General features: G+C 36.3%; 1 protein-coding gene across 4 annotated transcripts in view; it reads left to right on the top strand.

The window, feature by feature from the left end:
- SREK1 (splicing regulatory glutamic acid and lysine rich protein 1) overlaps nt 1–17,863 on the top strand; it is a 32,222-nt gene extending 14,359 nt beyond the window's left edge. For 3 of the 4 annotated variants that reach the window (XM_085042875.1, XM_085042878.1, XM_085042877.1), the window contains exons 4-12: nt 258–422; nt 1,411–1,589; nt 2,126–2,256; nt 3,683–3,797; nt 6,045–6,164; nt 8,391–8,918; nt 13,775–13,870; nt 14,344–14,479; nt 15,537–17,863. In XM_085042875.1, coding sequence (XP_084899001.1) covers nt 258–422; nt 1,411–1,589; nt 2,126–2,256; nt 3,683–3,797; nt 6,045–6,164; nt 8,391–8,918; nt 13,775–13,870; nt 14,344–14,479; nt 15,537–15,689 — 1,623 coding nt within the window. In that variant the 3' untranslated portion in view covers nt 15,690–17,863. The remainder of the gene's footprint in view (nt 1–257; nt 423–1,410; nt 1,590–2,125; nt 2,257–3,682; nt 3,798–6,044; nt 6,165–8,390; nt 8,919–13,774; nt 13,871–14,343; nt 14,480–15,536) is intronic. The other variant, XM_085042876.1, reaches the window with a different exon arrangement.
- Nucleotides 17,864–24,791: the final 6,928 nt, after the last annotated feature.

Raw genomic sequence — 24,791 nt, 5'->3', positions numbered from 1 at the left:
TGATGAATATATATTCCTGTCCAGATCTCTTTGATATGATGTTAACCGACAACCCACTGAATATCTTAACTATGGAAGGTTATTTCTGGGTAGACTTTTCTTCTGTAAAAAACCTGCTGCACTGTGACCTTAAAGTATTACTTACATTCATTAGATCTATTTTTGCAGAAATACATCAAGGCAAACAAGTATTAAGGAATGAAGTATCTTTCACCAGTGCTTGGCTGCAAAGTGTATTCTGTGCTTGTGTTTTCCAGCTTGGTGTTTCACTTGGTACTTTAGGGGCTCTACCAGCAGCAGCATTGGACCCTAACATTACGGCACTGGGAGAAATACCACAACCACCAATTATGGGAAATGTGGATCCATCAAAAATTGATGAAATCAGGAGAACAGTCTATGTTGGAAACTTGAATTCCCAGGTAGATTTTTTTTTCATTTGTATATTGTGGAAATACTAACAGAAGATGTGAAAATGTAATTTATGAATTCTAATCTTACATGTTAAAGAGTTTCCGTTAGTTAATGATAACATGAATTTAAACAAAACCCCCTACATTTTTTTGCTTATTCAGGATGTTTTGAACTTTGAATACTTGTGCCAGTCAGGTCAGACCAGGCTTCATCAGAATACCATAGAAATTCCCTGTAGCTGAATTAAAGAAACATACTTCTGACTTTGTGTGTTGATTAAATGTACTGGTGGGGTGTGTTAGATGAGCAGTGCTCAGAAGCCATGAGATCATGGTAGCTGTCCCCCACAACACAGTGCAGTTGCTTAGGTACAGTAAGATGGAATTATGTGTCCTACTGGAAGTTGCAAAATTAGCATAAGTATCTTTCAGTCAGCAGCTTGTTTTTCAGCAAGTGATCAAGTTACATGAAAAATAGTTGCTTTGGCTGATAGCAATATAAGTATTACATTTTGGGGTTTTTGACTCCTCAAATAGCTACTGAGTGTAAAAGTATTATTGATTGTGATAAAACAAACTGGAACCTAGTAGAAAGCCAGATAAATCAAAATCCTTCAATATTGTTGGGATTTTTTTGTTTCAGTTGATCAAAAGTCACAATCAATAGCTTGGAAACAGGTGTATAAGGAAATTTCTTAGCAGTTTTTTCAAATTAGTTGCCTGAAAAGTGCAAAATCCCATTTAATTTTTTTTAACATAGATAGGGGACTAAAAGCTTGTGGCTGCACTATGTGAAATTGTAGAATATTCTTTAGATTAATGGAAGAAAAAATATGTGTCTTTAAGTCTTATAATGTAACATTACCAAATTCATGTCACCTTTGTAATAATGCTGAGATACTATTCCGAAATCTGTAGCTCTTAGGCTACCCAGTATGTTAGATAAATGGTTTTCATTGAATATTTTACTTCAGCTGAGCTCTTCAACTCTTTGTAGACTACAACAGCAGATCAGCTGCTTGAATTCTTTAAGCAAGTTGGAGAAGTCAAATTTGTACGAATGGCAGGTGATGAGACGCAGCCAACACGATTTGCTTTTGTGGAATTTGCTGACCAAAACTCTGTACCTCGAGCTCTTGCCTTTAATGGAGTTATGTTTGGAGACCGGCCACTGAAGTAAGAAATTAATTATCCATATTACTGTTGAATTAGAGATTTCTTTGCATCATTGTTTACACTTTTATGACTTACGTGTGGGAAAATGCTGTGACTAGTATTTTTTCAGTGTGAGGACCTATTGTTAACAAACCAGAAAATTTTTGTCAACTCCAGTTTCACAGTTTGGCATAAATTTCTCTCAGGAGAATATGTATAGCATTGAGTAAAATATATTTATGTAAATCTTGAGGTAGTTCAAGCCATACAAGTGAAAGAATCTTTGAAATCCATAGTACTAATTAGGTTTTCTGTATGACGTGTTAAGTAGTTAGTAGGTGTTAATGTAGAGATATGATCTGAAATAGAGAAATAACTTCCTAAACTTCTACTAAAAATATTGTAACATAGAAATATTGTGCTACCTTTATTTAAAAGTGGTAAGATTTCAAAGTAATAAAAAATATTTTGGGTACTTGGAACAGATGAGTGTTACAACTCTAAAGTTTTGGTTCAAGTGCTTAAGAATGGAAAGTTTTTCTTTTTCCTTAATTTAGAATAAATCACTCCAATAATGCAATAGTGAAGCCTCCTGAAATGACACCACAAGCTGCTGCCAAGGAGCTGGAAGAAGTGATGAAGAGAGTGAGGGAAGCTCAGTCTTTTATATCTGCTGCTATTGAGCCAGGTAGGTATATGGTGTTCATTGCTGAACAGACACATTCTGGGTGTACCTTGGTACACTTTTCTAAGAGTGTTTTCAGACACAGGAGAAGGGTACCCAAAGGTATTCAGTATGTATTGGGGAGAAGAAAAAATAATCAAAATTCTGTTAATGGAACAAAGCAGTGGAATGAAGCTTTTTGTTTCATCATGTCTTGTTTTCAGATACATGTTCACTGAATGTTTTCAAAAATGAAAATTTAATACTAAATCAGTACTTAATAATGTCACTTTTTAAGTTTGGAGTACTTAGAAGCTTTAAAAAAAATGCTTTATATTTTTTGTGGTCCTTCAGCACCCATTAATGCCGTAGTTTTTCACAATTAGAGTGAGCTAGCATGGTTCTGAAAGCAGTAATATTGTGCTTTCCTTATCTGCAGCAGGTTAATTCTGTTTCATGGTGGCTCAATTCTGCATGCATCCTCAAAGCAAATGGGATCAGAGAATGAATCTGGGATAAGTACTAACATATTGTAAAGGGCTTCTTTTCATCCAGATTGTTTCCCTGTTCCCTGTTGACTCTGAGATGCCAAGTCAAGGAGGAAGGTGTTGGTGTGTTGAGAGATTAGACAGACATTCCAGTGGTGATTTCTGCTGGCTTAAACTGATTGCAAAACCACACCATAAAAAAGTTCTCAACTTACTAAACTTCCTACTTCTTTTCATCAGCAACTTTTTCCATTCTTCTTACTAACAAACCCAGATACTGTCTTGCAGTGGTTAGACAGTATGGAGTCTTGAGGGTTGGGGGCTGGGGGGGGGAAGGAGGGGATTATCTTCTGTTGTATTTTGGGATTGGAAGTAAAATGGCTCTAACACTTTTACATCGTCAAGCAACAGAATAACGGTTAGAGTGTGAACTATGGTGAGCTCACTGCTAAGGTTTCTATTGACTTTCTGGCATTTGGTCAGATTTTTCACCCTATTCTGTTCCTTCTTTCCTCCCATAAAACAATGTTTGAGGAATAAAACTTCAGTATTTGTATAATGTTTGAATTATTTAAAAATACAGACAATAATAATGATCTATATTTTAACTGTGCCCTCTAAATTTACTCAAGTTATTGTGAAAAAAAAAAAGTAATTGAATAATAGACCAAAAGGAGGACATGTTATAATCTTGTGCATTGTGGCAGCAACATAAATCCCATTCTTAGTAGAGCTACCTGTTTATAATTATCTGGTTTATGTGTACTGCTGCAGGATGGCTGCACTCAACGAGTATATGCAATGACTTTCTTGGATGTTTCTGAAGGATATTTGCAAAGGAGGAAGATGTGCAGAGAGTAGGCCCCTTGCAATATATGTGGTACATTCCACTTGTGCCAGATTGTTAACTGGGATCTTTAAATGTTCTGAGCTTACACTGCAAAGTGGTTTTTTCCTCTCAGAGTCTGGAAAGAGCAGTGAAAGAAAAGGTGGTCGATCTCGTTCCCATTCTCGTTCAGAATCCAGGTCTAGCTCAAAATCCCGATCTAGAAGGAAAAGATCACACTCAAAACACAGGTAGGTGTGCTTTTTGTTTCAACTTAAATCATACTGGGATTTTTTTATGATGCTGGTTACCAAGATTTCTTAGTTACAGACAAGTATTCCTGTAGAGATAACTAACTTGGACTCAGCAGATCAGCGTAACAAGGAACTTTGTTTCTGAATAGATACTCTTTCCCTCTAAATACTAAATGTTTTTAGGTTTACTTTCAGTTAAAACATACTACAAGGTGCCATATAAGACAACAATTTCTGTGTTTTTTTTGTACATTACATGTTATTGTACATTAGGCTGTGTAGCCTAATAAAATTTTGTGATGTATTATAAAAAGAAACCTACCTTTTGTGGACTGAGCATATAATTTACTGGTAACACCCTCCCCAGATAGGCTGGCTGACTTTTGATATGGAATTCCTATTGTTTTGAACTTCTAAACATTGAGGTAATAAATGAAGTGTTTTTATTTACCATCCTGTAAATGTAAGTTATGTTTTTAAAAAGTATAGGGAAAAGGCTTTAGAGGCATCTTCTCATTTTTCAGACTTTGTTTGCTTTGCTAAATTGTTTGGTTCTGGAAAAGAGAATTATGAGATCATTCTTGAAGTATATCCATTAGGATTTTTTTCCAAGAATGAGACAGCCTTGCTCTGTGAGATTTACAAAGGCTTCTTGAAATGGTCCAGATTCTTTCAGTATCAGGAATATCTTCTGAGAACCTAGGTAAATCAATCTAAAGATACTTGGCTATGTTAAGTATAATAAAATAAAAACCAAACGGAATGTTATTTGATTCCTTACACTTTAGAAAGGTGAGTGTTGCCCATATTGCAGCAAGGCTACTAGGATTCTTTTAGATACAGAAAATATGGTGAGAGGGAATTATCATCAATTATACTATGAAATAAATATGATACAAGTACAGGCTTCAGTCTTGCAGTAGCAGAAAACCACAGTACATGTTTTCTAATAACCTCAGAATATTAGGTACCTTTTTAATGCAAGAAGGATCATTTGGTCACTTTTTCATTGTTTGCTTCTCTGCTGTGTCTCTAACTCAAGGCATAACTGAAAAACTTGCTTTTGTGTAACAGTGCAGTAATTTTAGTACTATCTTGGATTGACACAAATCAGGTGGGATTTTAGCTTTTTTTTAAATGTGGAAAACTTGTGCTTTAAACAAATGTTGATTATTATATTTTGTTATGTTTTGTTAAATTGTTTAATATTGCTACTGTCAGTTTTGAGAATATGCTGAAAAAAAGCCAGCTATTGAAATGGCTTGATCCATAAGAATAATTTATCCTTACTGCTCCCTTGTTCTGATGTTTCATATAGCATAATTTTCATCTCTGTGACATAAAATTTATTCAAGGTTGCGCATTGATTCAGTTGTAATTAATTGGCCCTGCAGTTGATTTGTATTTCCCTGCTGATAAGGAGAACAAAGCTGTAAAAAATGGCTTCCTCTCCTGTTGTTATATGTTACACTGTATGTTTCGAGCTGCAGAAGGTAGGTGCAGCCATTCTTTTTTGTACCTCCCTGTTCTTCAGGTTTTATTGAGTAATATACATAATCTTTCTGTCTTTGGTAAGGTAAACTTCATGGTATCTTAACATCTGAAGCAAAGTATCCAGTGGTGTGGTTTTTGAAACTTAATGTGCTATTTTCTTCATAATTTCTGCATAAGACTTTATTTTTTTTAATCAGAGTATCTGCACTTTATTTGCAGCTAACAAATCCTTTTATCTGAGAAGGTAACTTGACTAAAAGCTGTACCACAGATCATTTTAGTTTTTAATTCATTTCAATTATAAGGGTGGAGAACAAAGTAAAAAGAGACTGTTGCAGCCAAAGTAATCTCTCTTTTTTTAACGAGTAAGACTTCAGTAAGTGACTGGCCCTGGAAAGGAAATAAAATGTAACTAGTTATTTTTACAATCTGCTAGAAATTGTCGTTCAGAGATTTTATGCAGTGTCATTTCATAAGGACAACTTTTGTGATACTATTTTCCAGATTCATGGAGATTATTATGAAACATTGGTATAACTTAAATGGTTCATTGTTTCAAACTAGAGCACGTATACCTGGTGAAGTATAAAGTGTCCTTATTTGCAAAAATGTTTGCAGACAGTATGTTATTGAGGTGTCATATAATACTATGTGGTGAGGCAGCACATGTGTACTGTTGTTTTGTTGGTTGACCTTGTTTGTATGATGCTTCAATATTAAAATGCTTTTCTTCTGGCATTCTTCATATAGAAGTAGATCTGGCAACAGGTCTCTCTCAAGACACAAGGACAGACGCAGATCCAGAAGTCCCCTGAAAAAACGGTCTAGGTCCACCGAAAGACGGAAATCAAGAAGTCGCTCTCGTTCTCGGTGAGTTCTGTTCCATACAATGATACTGTTAGCTCACAATACAGTGTTTTTCGAAAAAAATCTAACAAACCTTTTAGGTGACCGTAAAGGGTTGTTTCATCTATGGAACAAAAGGATAGAAAGCGGATGTTAATGCTGAGTAAAGTGGTCTTGGCTAGAATAGACGTAATTATCTTTCTTATAGCATGTATTGTACCTCCAGGGGTTAAATGATCACACTGAGGCACCTGAACTTTGATAGTGTAGTCTGCATTTGTAGTAACATCCAAGCTGACTGAAAGGAGGTAATTTTGTCAGACTGCAAACAATAGTTAATGAATATCCTGTGTGCCTTGTGAACCCATAAAAAATGAATAATGTTTGTTTGGTATGTATCTGTTGCGAAGGTTGAATTCAGACTTGGCCTTGATCCTGTATTTTGAGAACATGTATAAAATTTTTGTGCATGAGCTTTTATTTTCAGCTTTGACTTTCTCATATGTCAAACAGCAAGAACAAATGCATGTGTCTGTGTGGCACATATGTATTTCAGGATGTAATACATGTCTATTTTATCTAGTCTGTTAGTTTTTAGGTCTGATCATCTAATTATTGAACTGTGAAAATCTGACAAGATCATAGCATAATTTTCTGAGGGATGAAGTAGTGAGTAAGCTCAAACCAAAAGTGCCTGTGAAAATAACTTAAAGAATAGAAGTCTTGGTATGTTCTTTGTTTCATTTCTGTAACTCCCCTGATTCATTTAAAGGGAGATTTGTACTTAGGTTGTGCAGCTGCCTCTTGTTTTTGGAGAAGTTTTGTGGGAAAGAGAGCTGTGGACCCCTGTAGAAACAAAACTGGCTGTGTAGCCAGCTGGTTTTAATTGGTGGATCCTTTTGATTCTCTGAGCTTCTTGAGACATCTGCTCACTGTAAAGGGCAAGTCCAGTGAAATCTCTGTGATAAATTAACTAGAAGGCATTTCTTGGGAGGTTGTAAGGCTGATATTGTGGGGACTGTGTGCTGTTTCATCTTCATGATGTTACATTCCTTTTCTGAGACTCCTAATGAAGTATTAGACTGAACCTGATGGGAATCAAAGTTGTCAGGTCGCAGAGCATACAACAGTCTGCTGTTTATTTGCAGTTGAGAACAAGGTACAGCTAAACAGTTCTTCAGTTTGCTTAGGATCTTTCATGTAAGAAGGAGTCTCTTCAAGAATCTGTAAAAATCTAGAATAGGTACCAATACCAGTAGACACAGTAACTTCTGTCAGTCTGGTTTTCCTTGACACAGTAAGGCCTGCTAATCAGTTTCTCCTCTTGTGCTTTCTCCTGTTTCTCTCTCGGAATAATCAGTTCTTTTGTCATGTGTCTCTGTATTAGAGAAGAAAGAGGGAGTCTTGCATTTTCAAATAGTTCTATACTAAAATGAAATCTTCCAGACAAAGTTGTGAGCTACTTAGTCTTTGTTTGACTTCATGACTTGAACATCAGATGCAATTTTCCTCACTGTTTTTTAATGAACATGTAGCATACTTCCTGTCCCAAGGAAGCTGTTTTTCTTTCTTCTGTTTTTACTGTATTAGCAATTTTTCAATAATTTTCAAATTCCTAATGACATTACAGATGGTTGAATTGTTTTGATTGAGTTTTGATCTTATATTTGCCTTTTAAGGGAATCTGGTGACATTTTATCCATGTTTTCTTTTTATTTCTATGATTTAAGTCTTGTTGGACTTCCAAGCAGTTCAAGGATGTCTTTGAGAGAAAACTGTAGAATATAAAGACTTCTGTCAGTAAGCTGCCATTATTCATTTGGCAGTGGTTAATCTGAAAGCCATTTTATGTGGATATACTTTAAGTAAAGAGTGGATTTACAGATTGTAGAGTTTGTCTCACTCCTGACAAAATACAGAAAATTTTTATATGTATAATTACATAACTGCGAGGTGGAGAGACATATTCTCTCTAAGCATAGTAGCATCACTTGGAAGATAGTGGTTTGATTTGGTTTTGGCCTCCCCTTCTCCAATCTAGCTTCCAAATTTTTCCTAGCTGTATATAGCTATATATTTCCTACCTATATATAGCTTTCCCTCATTGTGTGAACAGGGGTGAAAAATTGAAGAATTACTATTTTTCAACAGAGATGCACACTTTATCTTGATGTATACTAAAAAGTTAGTTGTAATTTTAATTGGAAAGTTCAAAGATTAATTAATGGGTTTGTGTTTGGCTTTTCACAGGGACAAGAAAAGAGACAAAGAAAAGATCAAGGAGAAAGAAAAGGCCAAAGAAAAAGAGAAAGACAGAGACCGAGACAAGGAGAAGGATAGGGACCGAGACAAAGACAGGGAAAGAGAGCGAGATAAAGAGAGAAATAGGGAGAAGGACAAGGAGAGAGATAAAGAGCGAAGCAAAGATAGAGAGAAAGCCAGGGACAAAGACAGGGACAAGGATAAGGACAAAGATAGAGACAGGGAAAGGGAAAAAGATAAAGATAAGGAAAAAGACAAGGAAGACGTAGATCAGAACAAAGAGAAAGAAGATACTGAGAAAGAAGGAGAGAAGGACAGAGAGAAGATTAAGGACAAGGAGGGAGATAAGGACAAAGGAGGGGACAAAGAAAAGGACAGAGACAAAGAAAAGGAAAAAGATGGGGATAAGGAGAAGGAGCGAGAAAAAGAGAGAGATGATAAAAAGAAGAAAGATAAGAGATCCAGAACACCCCCAAGAAGCTATAGCTCTTCAAGAAGATCTCGTAGCTCCAGCAGGTTTGTTTAGAATTTTTCATGCTTTTTTTTGACTTATCAGTTCAGTGAGGCACCATCCTAATTTTTATGTATCGGTATCACCATGTCTCTTACTAAATAAATTTGTATTATTTCTGTTTTGTAGATTTTCATCTAAAGTAAGATATTATAAATACTCTGTATGATGCCTGATAGAACACAGTTTCTTGTTGGGCTGCTTGTGCTTGACTTCTGCATAACTATATAATATAAACCTTGAGGACAGTAATCAGATGATTCTTGTACCATTTCTGTGTGTTGCAAATAGCTGGAAGTTCTGACCAACATCACGCAGATGATCTTTGCCCTGATGAAAGTTTGAGTCACTGTTACAGAGTTGTTTCATTACTTACCTAGTGCAACATTTTGGTCTGTAGGTCTTGCAAACAGTTGTTTGGTAGTACTTGCAGCTTTTTAGCTGGATGGCTGAACTGAAGGGAGCAAGCATGTGACTTGGCTGGCTAGCCTTTCACAAGGTGAATGTATCTCAGTTGGAAGAGATGGATACCTTGTTTAACTACCAGGCCAGATATAAGTTAAAAGTAACATTCCTAAACAATGACGACAATAAGCAGGAAAACAATAAAGTCAGTGTAGCTGTTGGTTTTGCCTCTGAGGGAAACTTAACGGGCATAAAGTCTGGATCAATTCAGTGCAGCAGAAAGAGGCTGTGAGACTGTAATCAATCTCTGTAACCAGTCAGACTCAGGCATATTCTAAAAGAATTGCAACTAACTTAAGTTCAGAAACGTTGGTGGATGAGGTCCATTCTGTTACATCAGGAATTAATATTGTGTCAGATTTAAATACCAAATTATATCTGTAACCTTGAGATAATGAAATGCTGAATGGATTGGACAAGTTCTACCTGTTAAAATAATTTCACTGGACAAAAGCAGAATTCTTCTAGTCCTCAAAATTCATCAGTTCAGGGTTCACAGAAGGCAAAAAAGGGAGTAATGGTTTCTGAACATTGTGTTTGTGTTATGAGGTTTATGAGCAAAATACTGGTTCTTTTTCAAGTGTATACAGCTTCCTGTCTTAAAGAGTTCAAGACCCACATAGAGATACTTTTATCAGCTTTGAAACCATTTTTTTCTGTCTGTAGGTCTCAGGAGTGTTGAATTAGATAAATGCAGAAAAATGTTGAAGAGTTTCACAATATGTAGCCTACATAGGAGCTGTAGTGTAAAATCAGGTTCCTGTTGCCAAATAGCAAGTGTAGTTAGCTGGATGTTACCAAAAGCTCATACTATACTTTGCAACAATTTTTTTTTCCCCCTAAGGAATCTTACTAATTAAGAAAGTACAGTTGGAAGGGTCCAATGTCACGTACTTGAACAAAGAATTGTAGTGAAAACTGGTACATCTCTTTTAGTGGAGTCAAAGTACAAAACTGTACTTTGATATGATACAGATATTGTTAAACAAGTGCAGTCATTTTTTGAGGATGGAAGATGAGAAAATACACTTCTCAGTATGGATTTACAATTCTTCCCTCAAATACAACATTATCCTTAGTGCATGAATGCAGAGGCCAGTACAGGTGAACGTTAGTATCAGGGGCTTAGTGAGACAAGGTGCACCCTTAGCAGCATTACAGACAGTGGAGAACCAGCTGTGAGGGGAGGCTGGTCTGCCATGTAGAGAAACCTCAGCCGGTTGGAGAAGTGGGCTGATAGTTGTCTCATGGAGTTGAACAAAGAGAAAGGACAAATCCTACACCTGGGCAGGAGTAATCCCATATAGCATGGGGACCGACTGGCTGGAAGGCTGGCTGGCAGGTCCTTGTAGCCAAGGACAGCAGTGTTGTGAGTAGGGCAAGAAAAGTAATTCTTTACCCTCTTCTTCTGAGGACATATTTAGAATCTTGTTCTGGGCTTCTCATTACAAGAGACATGCAGATATACTGGGGTGAGTCCAGTGGAGGGCCATGAAGCTGATAAAAGGCTTGGACCATCTGTCATACAGAAGGATACTGAGAAATCTGGGATTGTTTAGCCTGAAAAAGAGAAGGCTGAGGAACATCTTACCAATATGTATGAATATCTGATAAGAGTGTGAAGAAAATAGAGCCAGCAGGGGCCTGTAGCAATTCAGAGAAGACAGGCACCTATTGACACATGGGAAATAAAGGCTCTTTTAGAATGTTGAAACTGGTTTTGCTGAGCAGACTGGAAGCAGGTACACCAAGGGTTGATCTCCTCCATCCATGGAGATAATAAAAATCTGACTGGATATGGCCCTGAATAACTTACTCTGATTGGCCGTCTTGTGAGGTGGGGAAGGGATAGGTTGGACTAAGTGATCTTTAGAGGGTTCTTCCAACCTGAGTAATGCCATTGTTCTCGGAAAAGTAATTCTGAATAGGTTGGGTTACAGAGTCAAAGCTTGCTTTTAGGGGTCTGTCTTTGGTGATGGATGTTGCATAGTTGAAATAACTGCAGACCTTTCAGGTGAACATTATTCAACAGATAGGTGTTTCAGTTTACCTGGATTTACAGAACAGTAGTTGACTACTGATCATTTGCCCAATGAATGTAAAATACTGGGCAAATCATCATCTTTTTGAAGAAGAGGTGAAGGTAGAATAGGACACACTGGACCTTCTGAGGACTAGATGGCAACTGCCCTTGCTTTGCTGATAGACAGCATGCAAGTATTGGAATTAAGATGTTTATTTTTGATACCTAGCTGAAAGAAGAGACAGACCAGGGGAAGAGGAATCAGTTGGAAAAGGAGCTATCTTACAGGATAGCAGAGCCAGTAGCATGAGACAGGTGCAGAACATTGTTTCTGTGTATGATTAAGAGACATGGGATCACTATCAAAGTATTCAGACTTGTTTTTTTTAAATTTTGCTTTGCTAGTTTTGTGTAAGAGTTAATGAAATGGGTGCACAAAAATCTTTGCATGGAGAAATGTAATAGAGCTGCGAATGAATGCTGTGAGACACAGTTACAGTTTTTCAACTTGAAATAAAAGCAGAAACGGAAAATGAGACTTCATGGATAAGCAGTTTCTAATTTGAAGACAGTTGCTAAAGCACTTGGATTGCAGGTACATGTGCTGGAAAGTAAAATAAAGTGGGAATGCTCAGTGTAGCCAAAGTAACAGCACTGATAGAATAATCAATTTCCAGTATCCTCATTTGACAAAAGGTGATGATAAATCTGGAGATGCTCAAAATAAAATGGATATTAACTGGTGAACAACTGATTGGTGATTGTATTATTTAATCAATGATTTTGAGGCCATTTTATACTCTTTTTATCAAAAGTAAATCAAACTTAAAAGCTTGCTGAACAAAATATTTAAGAAATCTTGTCCTGTGCAGTTTCAGAAGGTCCCTGTATTGGTTTTGACTGAGAGAGAGTTAATTTTCTTCTTACCAGCTGGTACAGTGCTGGAGTTTTCCTTTTTTTCCTGATTTTTCTCCTCCCCAGTGGGGTGGGGCTATGGAGGTTGAAGGAGCAAAGACGAGCAAAAGCAGAGAGTGAGCAAATGCCACCATTATAACAGCTCTTTTTTGACTTCTTTTGTTTCCTCACCAATCCCTTCCTTGTTCAACCTCGTTGTTCTCTGCCAGGCGTTGTGTTTTGAGAGTTGAGGAAAAAGCACATTAGTAATTGAAACAAAATAAAATAATTATACTAACAGTAATAATTGTACTGGGAAGGACAGAGAGGAATAAAACCCCAGAGAAACAAGTGGCGCACTACACAATCGCTCATTCCTCACTGACTGATGCCCAGCCCATTTTCCAGGGCAATCTGCAGCTCCCAGCCAACTCCCTGCCTATAGCGTGGAATATCCTTTCAGCCAGTTTTGGTCAGCTCTCCTGGCCATGCTCCCTCCTGGTGTCTTGCACACCTGCTTGCTGGCAGAGTATGTGAAACAAAAGTCCTTGATTTAGGGTAAGTAACAACAAAAATGTCAGTGTATTATCAATATTCTTCTCATACTGAATCCAAAACACAGCACTGTACTGGTTACTAGAAAGAAAACTACCCTAGCCAAAACCAGGACAGTCAAAGTAGATGATATCGTCAGAGTATCAGTCCGTATTGGGATACTGGCTATAATTTTATATGTAATTTGCAATTTATCTAGTAATATTTGATTTCTTGGCTTTTCTAAATATCAACAATTCAAGCAATCACAAATTACAAAAGCTGTTATCTATAGATGTAGCTTTAGTGCCATATCTAGAAGTTAGTTTTAAACTTCCTTATTTTTCTTTGATTGTTCTTCCAATCTGCTTTTCCTACTAAATGAAGAGTTGGTAGGAAAAAATAATTGTATTTTGACAGATGGGTTCTGTATTTATGTTGAATGTAGTGGTACTGGCTCAATTTTTGTTCTAATATAATGTGTGCTTTAGTATGAATGACCAGTTATTTCATGTTTTCAGTTCAAGGTCAGACTCCATAATGGCAACTTCAGCAAACTGTATAGCTATGTAAACAGCTGCTTTGTAACACACTACAAGCTTTTCTATGTGTTACAGAGCTATGGCATTCTATTTGCTTAGCAAGGACCACTAGACAAACAATAGATATTATTTATTCTGATTTTGACAACAGCTTGGGTTTCATTTTGCACTGTTTTCTTCTAAACCAATTCTAGCTCATGTGTTTAGGAAGTAAATTTCAGTCAGGTTAAACTGAAATCGCAGTGATCTTGAGGTTGTAATGTTAAGTTTTCAAGTTCATGTTTTGTTGGTAATATAAACTGTTAAATTCGGTGGATGTGTTATATCATTTTAAGATCTTCTTATCTCCTTTCTGAGTTTATTACTTTTGGGTTTGATGATTTTGAATTTCTTGGTCCTGTAGAGAAAGGCGTAAAAGGAAGAGTAGAAGTCCCTCCAAGTCTCCTAAAACATCAAAAACAGCAAAAAGAAAGTCTTCACGAACTCCTTCTCCAAGAAGGTCAGTTTGATGTAAACAGAAGTTAATGATCAGTAAAGAAGGAAGGATTTATATGGAATTCTGAGTTTTTTACTAACCTTTGCACTAATGGTCTCAGATTAATTCAGTTGGTCAGTATTGATTCAGTTTTAATTTAAAACTAAATGATAACTTTTACTAATTTGAGCTCTGGTATTCTTTCAGTGACATAGGTTCAAATCAATCAGCATTGTAAATTGCTTCAAATCAATAAAATACCTTCATCTAATACAGATTAATTTGCTTTTTGCTTTGCAAATACAGTGTGTACAATCATAATGCATGGTTTAACTCTCTTCAGTCAAAAACTACCATTGTCTTTACGAAGGGGTTTTCTGTTAAACTTTGGGAGGTTTTTTGAAAATCCTCACTGGGAGTTTAATTTGCAGTCGAATGGTTTGAAGTTTGTTGTAGTTGGATCAAATCCTAATTTGAATAAAAAAATTTTGAAACAGAAACAAGAAAGAAAAAAAAAGAGAAAGAGATGCAAATAATGAAAGAAGAGAAAGAGAACGCTCCACTTCCAAGAAAAAAAGTAGTAAAGAAAAAGATGGAAAGGAGAAGTCTGAGAAAAGCAGCACTACTTTGAAGGTAAGTTTGTGTGACGAAGTTATCAGCCGAGTTGAAGTGGTAGTGAAGCTGTTACTGAAATTCTCTGTCTACTTTTTCTTTCTTTTACTCTTCCCCTCTTTTTCTCCAGTTTTCCTTACCAAATTAGTGCCATGTGGGTTTAGTATTTGCTAGTTGGAGTTAGTAGGTTCATTTAAGTCACCATATTTGAACTTTGACCTGTAGAAGTTTTTGTGATTAGGTTACAGAAACACTTGGTTTCTCTTTCCTGTTATGTGCCCCAAGTTAGAACTTGCCTGGCTGTCTAGGAGAGCTGGCAGACCATGTAACTAAGAAGCAGTGTTCAGGGATGGCGTGACTGTCAAACCAAAAGGATTACTTTCTAAATGAACTCTCACTGTGCAGTTCAACCTCTCCCTCATTGATTTGGTCCGTATGTTGGATTATATAGGAACAAAGTTGAAGAGTTGTGAAAGAGTGGTATGGGATTTTTCCCTGCAGAGTAGAAGGTACTGCAGTTAAAAAAAGAAACATCTTCAAATTGTTTAATATTAGAATTTGAATAGCAGCACAGCTTTAAAGAGTAGTTTGTTGTGCTCAGAATTATTCAACTGTTACAAAACAGCTTGCATAGGTGACTGTTCAAATGCTTAAGCATCTTACCCAAGAACTCTCTTAAAATGCATCAGATACATGATGAAAAATAAGAAAGAAAAAGTTTAGTCATGTTCTATTTAAAAAATATTGGTGCAATCTTAATGTCTGGACCTGTTTCTCATATGTTCCATGATGCTGCTTGTTCTGTTTTGTCTGAATATAGCTAATAAAGACAGGTCACTTTATGGTATAATTTCTTGGGTGATGGGCTGCTACCACTGTCAAACTTCAGCCAATTGAAAAGAAAGCTTACTAAAAAAAAGGGGGGGGGGCATGCATCTCACACCTCTATTCTAAAATTTGCAGAGACGAGATAGACATGTAAAAATTGAAACAGTAAAATTACTGAGAGTAGGTTAGAGGTCGTGGCCTATAATGCTAAGAATATTATTTTGTTGTCAAATAATTTTATCTTTGGTAGGACAAAGATAACAATAAAGAAGATCAGAATTCAGGAACTGACAAGGAAGTAGACAATAGAGATACACAAAGGACAGATGAAGTCAAGCTACAACAGAATGGGAACTGTCAACCAAATGAAGAAAACCTCTCAATTAAAATGGAAGAGGTTTAAAGCAAAGAATGGACTTCTAATTCAAGTAAGGAATGAAATCCAAAGCATTTTATTTCCCAGAATGAGGAAGAAAATGTCAAAGCAATCAACCTGAACGTGTTGATAGTACTAGTAGCGCCTCCAATTCTTGTGATAGCTTTGTTGTCTTCTTGCTGTAAAGCAAGAGAGCACGGACCAGTAGTTACAACATGAAAAGGCAGATGCCATCAGAACTATTCATCTCTGAGAATCCATGCATTGCCATGATGGCTGTACATGTAAAATGATTTTTATGTTAAGTTTTGCTATAAGCTGTTACAAATAACTAGAAACTGAAAGATTTAAACCTGTACTTCCCAAAAAAAAGCTGAAGATATGCATTGAAGGTTGTTTAAAATACTGCTTGTTGATGACTTTTGTATTGTTTTGCCCTGTAGGTTAAAAAGTCCACAAAAACTTCAATGTGTGCTGTTTGATGTGCTTGAAAATGGTGCATAAATATACACACTTTCTTTCCTTGTAAATGACAACTGTAGGGAAAGGGGGTTTAAGCATAAACACTGTTTTACTGTTTTTATGTTAAATACTCACAGATTAGTATGTTTTTCATTTGCTTATTGCTTGAGATTCCTAGGGTTTATTATTTAAAATGCTTTTATACTAATATCCCTGGAATTAGTATTTCTTTTTAAGTATTTTAAGGGTGCATGCGCTTCTCCTGTTCCTAGAAGGAACATTGCCATGTTACAGATACTAGGTTAGCTTACAGGGTTATTTTGGAGCTGTTTTATTCTGTTATTTTCTTTGTCCTTAGAGAAGTGAGCACATCTATATGATGATAGCAGAACTTACAGCTTTGTTTTGAAATGTGCTGCAGTGTGTCTGTTCAGCTGAAAATGGTACAGGTGCCATTCAGAAAATACATTTTTCTTTTTTGTTAAAAAAATATGGGAGCACAAGCAGAAGCTTTAGTGCCTTCTTAAAATGCGGTATTTTCTAGAAATGTATATGTGCTGTTACACATTTTCAGCTAAATCTTATATGATATCTCTAGCTGTTTTATCACCACCATACTGTAGACAAGAATGCAAGTGACTTGTCAGAATGGTTGTTTGATTCACTTGCTAAAATACTGAAGCTCCATTTTACTTTTATTTTTTATTCTTAGAAGAGATTTATAAATAAGAGAAAAGATGTAATTTGGGGACCACCACTGTACAAAAGCAGTAGCTGAATACACAGTGTGCTCTGATCACCTGCATCAAAGAAAGCCCTTAAGACATTTAATCTACATTTGGATGGCCTTAATTGTTACCTCTCTGTTATTTTCTCTGATACCTGTTGGGTGATATAAAAGGAATGAGATGCAAAGAAATGGGGATAAATAATTTGGGGAAGAGAGTTCTAATTTACACAGGGCTTACATAGTAGACGATTTTTTTATTATTCTTTGTGGAGAAAGCATGTAAGAAGAGAATGACAAAACAACTATTTTTGTCAAGGCAAAACATGCTTTGTGATCTCTGAATTAAGTGAATTGGTTACATGAGATCTCTGATAAGTTATACTTTTAAGTCGTAGTTATACCTAAAATCGCGTAGATTATTTTTACTACAACTTAATGCAATCAAATTTCTTAATTGCCTTACCTCATGGGAAGTGTTATTTCTTTCAGTTAAAATAAAAAATTAATAGTGTATTGGCTATTTGCTTTCTATTTGTTGTACATTTCCTTTGCATAGTTAATTCTTTCAGTGGAAGGGAAGCATATTACAGTGAGTGAAATCCTTGCCCAATTGCTAAGGTAATAAAATCCAATTTGCTTGTGAAGCTGCTTAATCACTCTTCATTTTCTGTATGATTTAATGTTCTTGCCACTGTGTACATTTAAGACAACAGAAAATGCTTTACCATGTAAAGTATAGAACAGCCGTTTTTGTGATGTTTAAGCCACATGCTGTTGGCTGGGAAACAGCTAATTCTGATAAAAGGTTAAAAAATCTGTATGCTTACAGGAAGACTGTGAAAGATTGTGTCTTGCAACAACAGCCGTCTTATTTATGATGTGTAAGTAGCATAGAGCAAAGAGATTGTTTGTATACTTGTTATCTTTGGTACCATTTCACTAATAAAATAAGTATTTTAGAGGGAAGTTTCTGCTGGTACATACTTATTAAAGGAATATTTTTAGACCATCTGGTCTTATTCATAGAGCTTCTTTCATTTGAAATGTAGATACTAGTGAAAATATGTATTATTTATAGTGTCTTTGAAAAGCAAAGTTTCTCCTTTGGGAAGAACTAGAGTTCTTTCAGTGTATCATGTTACAGCTGGTATTAGTTTGCTTTCTTGAGTTTTGTTATCCTGAAATTGCATAGCTGTATGGTATATCAGTTATGAAATATGTAAAGCATTATGTACACTTAGCTGAGAAACATGCCTTTGGAAATTAACAGTAGTTAAAGGGTGGCAACCTTAATTAACTAGCTAGCTTATCACATGTATGAGGCTATATGCAGCACATTGTTACATAGTATGTTAATTATGGTTCCCTTTCTAAAAGTGTTCGGGGGTTTTTTGGTTTTTTGTTTGTTTGTTTTTGTCAGCAACCGATCACCAAACATGAACATTTCCTCCCTACCTCAAGTCATATTTTCTTGCAAATACTGTATTTTCTGGTTTTGCTTTGTAAATACTGTGCAGATCTGTGAGGTAGTTATGATCTGCCCCTTCTTACCAGGTGTTTTACAGTTCTTTTGCTCCTAAAAAGCCACTCCTGGAGAGCTGTTACTCTGTAAGATGGTTATCTCTGCAGAGGGTAGCTCACTTATAAACAGGTAGTGTAGTACAGTAATGAAGTTCTAACTTGCTTGTACGGGTTTGAGTGTATAATCCACTGAATGTGTCCCTCTTCCAGGAGAAGCCCATTGCCATCATCATTAACAAGCTTGCATGCTGAACTGCTGTGTGAGATCATTTGATTTTGCAGTTTTTAAATGGAAGTAAGTTGGGTACAGGTTTTGAGAGCAATGTAGTTCATGATAGCTTATTGTTTTACATGTAGTTTCATCTGAATCAGCCCTTATTTGAAAAAGTGATTGCTCAGAAAAGTGGTGATATGGTGTTTTTCCTGTTTTCCTGTTTTTCTGTTTTCCTAAGACCACACAGAGCACATATGCTCATATGCATGAGCTTCCCTTAGCACCCACAGCTATTTTCTGACAGTGTTTCTGGATGACAGGATTTTTCTTTACATACTGAAAAAAATAAAGTTGCAGAACAAAACTGCTTGGTGAATGAAACAGGATGTCAAGCTCAAAATAGAGGTGGCTGTGTCTTAAATTCATCAAAGTCAATGGATTTACACAGGTGTGAGGCATGGAATTTTGTTTGCAAACACTGAGAGTAGTATGGTATGTAAAGAATTGTTAGTTTTCCTACGTTGGAATTGGAATTGAGGGTAATAAAAGAACTTGATTAGAAAGTAGAAATATGTGAAAAATACCTGGGAAAATTGGTGAGATGTGGGTTTTGCTTATTCATTAATCATTTGCTAATTTTTTTGATGGCAATTTCAGATTGATAGATATGTCTGAACTAGCCTTGTATTAGCTGGCTGACAGCAACAGCCTCTCACAGTTTGGATTCTGAAATGAGCTGTGTACACTTCAGTGCATTTACTCTGCTGCAGTGAAGTGAACTTCAGGAGTGTGTAGCATGCTTTGCATTGCTTGCTAGTATTCTCTGGCCCAGTTACACCTAAGGCAATACCTGAAATTATTTTGAAACTCTTCAGATCTGTTATATTGTAGTTTCTCTCTGTTGCCTGTAGCTTGTAGTGCTGTCTTGTAATAGTTACTAGATTAGGGCATTCTGTGATTTTCTTTTGGTCTAAGAAAGAGACAATAAGTAAAGCCTGCTTAGTATGTTACAAATTATTGTATATATATTACCTGTCCTTATTTAGTAATTTTTCATTCATGTGTATGGCAATTGCAAACAGTAATGGCGTAGTAGTGTGTGTATTGTCTGCTTTTAGGTCTGAAGCATCTCTGCATCACTGTCCTTTTGTAATGAAATAAGATTAGAGCTCATGTATTGTTAGAGGGGGAAAAAATCCAAACAAAATAATCTTGAATTTTGTAAATGTTAGTGTGATAACAGCATTGTAATGGTAAAACAGTCATAAAGATGTGAATTCTGAATCATTATCTGGGGCATATGCCACTTGGTGGTACTTTGCATTTTATAGCAATCAATTATTGCCTTTGTTGTTAATTTTAAAAGTGAAGATTTGACTTAATGGCATAGATGCTGTAATGCAGAGATCTGTAAATGGCTAAAATCGTGTCAATCAGTAGAGACTTGGTTCAGAGAGATGTAATTTTCTCACCGGAGACTGGAGTGTGGAGACTTGAATATATGGAGATATCATTGTGTTAGTGCCTAAAGAGAATCTAAAATTTAATTTTGTTTGCTAATACATAAACAGAAGTTTTCAGCTTGTATTTTAGCTTTATTTTTATATGTTGAAAAGTGTAATTAACATATTGAAAACTAAAAGCACTGTACAAAAGGATTTTTTTTAATGTAAGAGAACCACACTTCCATCTGTTTAATTTTAGGCTTTTAAAAAATGTCATTGCATGTGGTGTTTATTTCTAATTCAAGACTGCCTCATTTGTAGGTAAGTCCTATTGCAGGATGTGAGCACGTTAGCACAAGGGTTTCTTTTGTATTTTCTTCAATGTAATACAGCCTAATAAGCTTGACAATATGTGGAGGCAGCTACTTTTCCACTAGTTTGAGGAGATGCAGCTGTTAACACTTCAATTCTGTGTTAAGTAAATACTGTAGTTGAGAAGCTATCTGCCAACTTCAGTTTTTAAAGTTTTCTGAACATGTGAACTCTTATTATCCAAGAGGGTAATTTTTTTTTTATTATCTTCACAGTCAATTTTAGTATTGTTGAGCTTAGTACAGGAGGACATGGACAGCAAAAATGAGGTTTTTAGCTCTTTACACTATTCTGGAAGGTTTCATCTTGTAGTTTTTAAAAAATTTGTTACATATTTTATGTTCATCCAGTGCCAAATTTGATGTGAGATTAGAGATTTTTGGTGCACAAAGTGTACTCTATACTAATTGTTAACGAAATTATTCTTTTTCCAATGAAAAGGCTGTAAGTGTTTTTTTTTGGCCTGAAAGACGCAACAGCAATGGTAAAAGAATAGTTTTATCTCCCCTTCAAGCAGTTGTTGGTATCCTTAATGAGGCTGCCAGTTAACTGGCTTAGAAGAAGTTGTTGCTCTATTCCTTCCCTAGTGCAAAGATTTAGAACTGCTGCTGCACTGATGCATGGGCCACTTAGAAATTGCTACTTTGAAAAGACATCATTTACATAATATTCCAAGGAATGACTGATTTGGCCCAGAAAGATCAAGAGAAAAATGTAATGTTCACACATTATGTTACCTATCAGTGGGTCCCTTCTGGTATTTTCCCCACTGATAAGGGATCTCTGATTTGTTACACACAAATTGCACCTGTCACAGTCTAGGTTCAGATACACCTGAGGAACTTAAGCATCACAGACGTAAAAATATTGTTTTCCTTCTCTAAGTTTGGTGTTTCTGTTCATAATGTAGGTATTCTAAGTTTAATTAATAGGCAACCAAACTTGTGCTATGTTGGTAGAGTATATTTTTGCATTAATGAAGCAACTATGAAAATGGTACATGTAAAGAGATGTTAAATGCTATTACATTGTTGTTATTTTCATAAATAAACCATGTCCCAAAGTTTTAATGGTGTCATAAACTCACTTCCTCTAAATTTAGATGAGATAAAACAAATGACTGTACAATTCGCTCTGGTTTTTTTGTTATCCTTTTTATTCATAGGAGTCATCTGCCCCAGAGTCAAGTGCTTTGAAACGAAGTCTGTTGTACTGATACTGACAAGAGTGTTACAGGAAAGGTGATAATGGGTGAAGTAATTGAGTATATCATTACTGCTTAGTTACAGAAGAGCCTTCTGATTCCCTGTCTGAGCAGGAGATTTTGTTCTGCAGAGGGAACTACCATAGTCTCACCAGAGAGTGTCTCACTTTCAAACAGTAAATTAGTAAACGTGGCTGTATAGAAGACTCTCTCAATGTGGGATCACAAGTTCAAGCAGAGCTTCTGACATTGACAATACCTATCAATTGCCATGGATGTTTTCATACTAAAATTTACTTTTCAATGCTTAAGCTTCTCAATTGCTTTGTATAATGTGTAAGAGTCTAAATAGCAATGATGAAGGAGCAAAAACTTGAGATGAGCTTCTCAACAGAGTTTGACACTTGCTCACTAGTGATCTGATCTTGCAATTTTTGGGATCAGTCATACATGTAATGAGATTTGTGGCTGGTTTAGCTCCCACCAATTTAGTCACCACATTTGTGGTCTGGCTAACTCCATTTTGCCATGCTGTTCCTCTCTGTGAAAGCAGGGAAAAACATCTGAGAAACATTGAGATGACTTTGCAATGGCTCAGAAACATGTATTATAGAGGAGAGGGGCCAGCCTCTGTGTAAGATGGTGACTGGGTACTCATGGTAATTGTAAAAGCGTTAACTGATCTATCCAAATTTAATTTGTATCAGCAAGGAGATCCTTTGGTTCACTAAGATCTTCAGAATTGTGTGTTTTGTTATGTTTGGTCCCGAAGAGAATGGACAGATGACAGCTGTTTGTTATGGTATGAGCTTGGGGGAGCTGGAGGCTGCTTTACAGGGCCCTTTCACAGATAATCTGGGACACAAAGTAAGTCACTGTAATACTCTGTTCTCTACTCTTCTAATTTTATGTCAGAACTTGGAGTACTCTATTCTGTTCAACCAAAGTGTGTCAATGCTGAATTAATTAACTTGAAGTACACTTCAGAATCTTTTGATGGAAGAAAGTGTTAGACCTGGGTCATTGCATTGCTCTGGGTGCACTAGAAATGGGTATTTACGGTGCTTTTATGGCTAGATGACAGATGGTAGCCAAATACTGCATAAGTTTAATTCATTCTAGTAAATCAGATTCCTTTTGATCATTTTTACCTTGGAAAATTTATAGTTGTAAGAACTGTAGTAATTCAGTAGGTGATAATACAACATACAAATCCTACTACTTTCTAAAGTAACTTTTTTCTGTCAGATGTGTAACTATTCCAATAGCACTTATAATTGCAAATGGGGAAAGCAGTATATCCTTTTTGAAGCGATTATGTTTCATGGCTTCTGTAATCTTCTGCCTGTAAGATTAGAAAGTTTTGCCTTTATGCTCTTTATCAAGAGAGATGAATAGAGCTCTATAAAGACCATAAAGGCGGAATTATTATTTTAGAAGCTGTATCAGCCTTCCAGGCCATAGTTCTCAAGAGCTATGTAAAAGCAGTCAAGCCTCATACCTGATCTGTCTCCTGTTATAAAGAGGTGAGTAACAGTCTGAGCCTGCTGGTACCACTGTTGATTCATCTTACAGGCAGATATATAAAATGCCTAACATATATAAAATATAAAGATATATATCTTTATAAAATGCCTAACATTTTATAATATAAATGAGATATAAAATGCCTAACATTCATTATGAAACATCTCTTGATATGATGATTATTTATGCTGTGTAAACTTGCTGCAGCTTGGTGCTTAGCTACTTGGAAGCTGTGACTGGAGGAGGCGTTTGGGGAGAGGGGGTGAGTACTGTGTATAGTTCAGCCTCCACATTCCCTTTTGTATTATGAAGGTGTGAACTTGTGTGCTATAAACTATGAATTGAGGTATCTTTGAGATGGATTGGAAGACCAGATGTGTAAATCATGGAGGATTAATGACTCTGGTGGTTGTAAGTTGAGACAGAAGAATGAAAGTGGTTTGTAATGAGGCCCTGCTGTTAGGTGGGTGCTCAGTCAGCATGCTGATTTAGTGCTTATACAGAAACTTAGCTTTACTACTCTGAATTTATAACTTTTAATGCAAGGTTTCCAGAAAGCTCCCGGTGTTCTTGCATTTGGAGCACTGTGTTACTGTTGAAAAGATGCCTTTTCCAACACAATACTTTGAATCAATGGCTGGAAGTCCTTTTAAAATATGATTCTGTGCATCACTTAAGGCCTTCTAGATCACGGTCTTGGGTTTGCTTTTGAAAGTGTTACCCTTATTGCTGAGAACACAGGCCAGTTGGGTGACCCAAGAGAGAAATCTCCCAAGAAAGGTCAAGCCCCTCAAAGCTTGTTGAGGGAATTACAGTGGAGAAACAAAAATATTTAAGCCAAAATCAATCCTGGAATTTCAGAAAGTACAAGTGTGACAGCTGGTGTTGGACAAGCATCTTCTGGAAGTTAGGCTATGCTGTACTGCAGTGTAAAACTCGGTGCTGGAGCACCCCCTCCTGAGCTATCACAGTAAGATTTCAGGTAGTGTTTGAAATACTGCATATTTAGACATTGAGCAGGCTACAGGCTTTGTTACAAGTCTACTGCAAAGCTACCACTGTTTTTAGTACTCTACCACTGCTAATTTTATACTCTAATGCCATAGCGATCTGCTAAAATGCACTGGAATGTGATGTACCTACTTGCACATTAATGGGAGGTGCTCCATGTACAGGTGGCAGGGTCTTTTTAGTCATATCTGAAATAGGTTTGTTTTGACTTTGATGTTATGCCCAGTTCATTATCTGGTGCCTTGGACCAGCACTCAGGGAATAAGGCTGATGTATGTTGGAGGTTTGGATTTAAAAACATGCACTTAATTAGCTGATGAAATGTATTTGTTTGAACTGTTTCCTTTGGAGGAGGGAAGGTAAATTAGAATGCCTGGCAGCAGGAAGGTACTTTTATTTAATATAAATAAAGAGAAAACTAAGTAAGTCAGAGCTTTATAGTCCTTACTGGCAGTGCAGTTCGTGACTGCAATGGGAGTTTTGCCAGTGAAGAAAAGGGTTAGATTTGCAGTTGTACTCAGTCCTAAAGGTCTTGCCTCAATGATCCTGTGATTCTGTGAAGCACTGGAGGGATCTCTGAAGACAGGCGGTGGGAATGACCTTTTCTAGCACAACTGGTTTTTTTCAGTTTTATTAACCAAAC

The sequence above is a fragment of the Lichenostomus cassidix genome, chromosome Z (genome assembly GCF_008360975.1).
Source record: "Lichenostomus cassidix isolate B80296 chromosome Z, HeHo_3.0, whole genome shotgun sequence".
In the NCBI taxonomy this organism is placed as follows: Eukaryota; Metazoa; Chordata; class Aves; order Passeriformes; family Meliphagidae; genus Lichenostomus; species Lichenostomus cassidix.
Note: the sequence above shows the minus strand (reverse complement) of the source record. Positions and strands in the feature narration are given on the sequence as shown.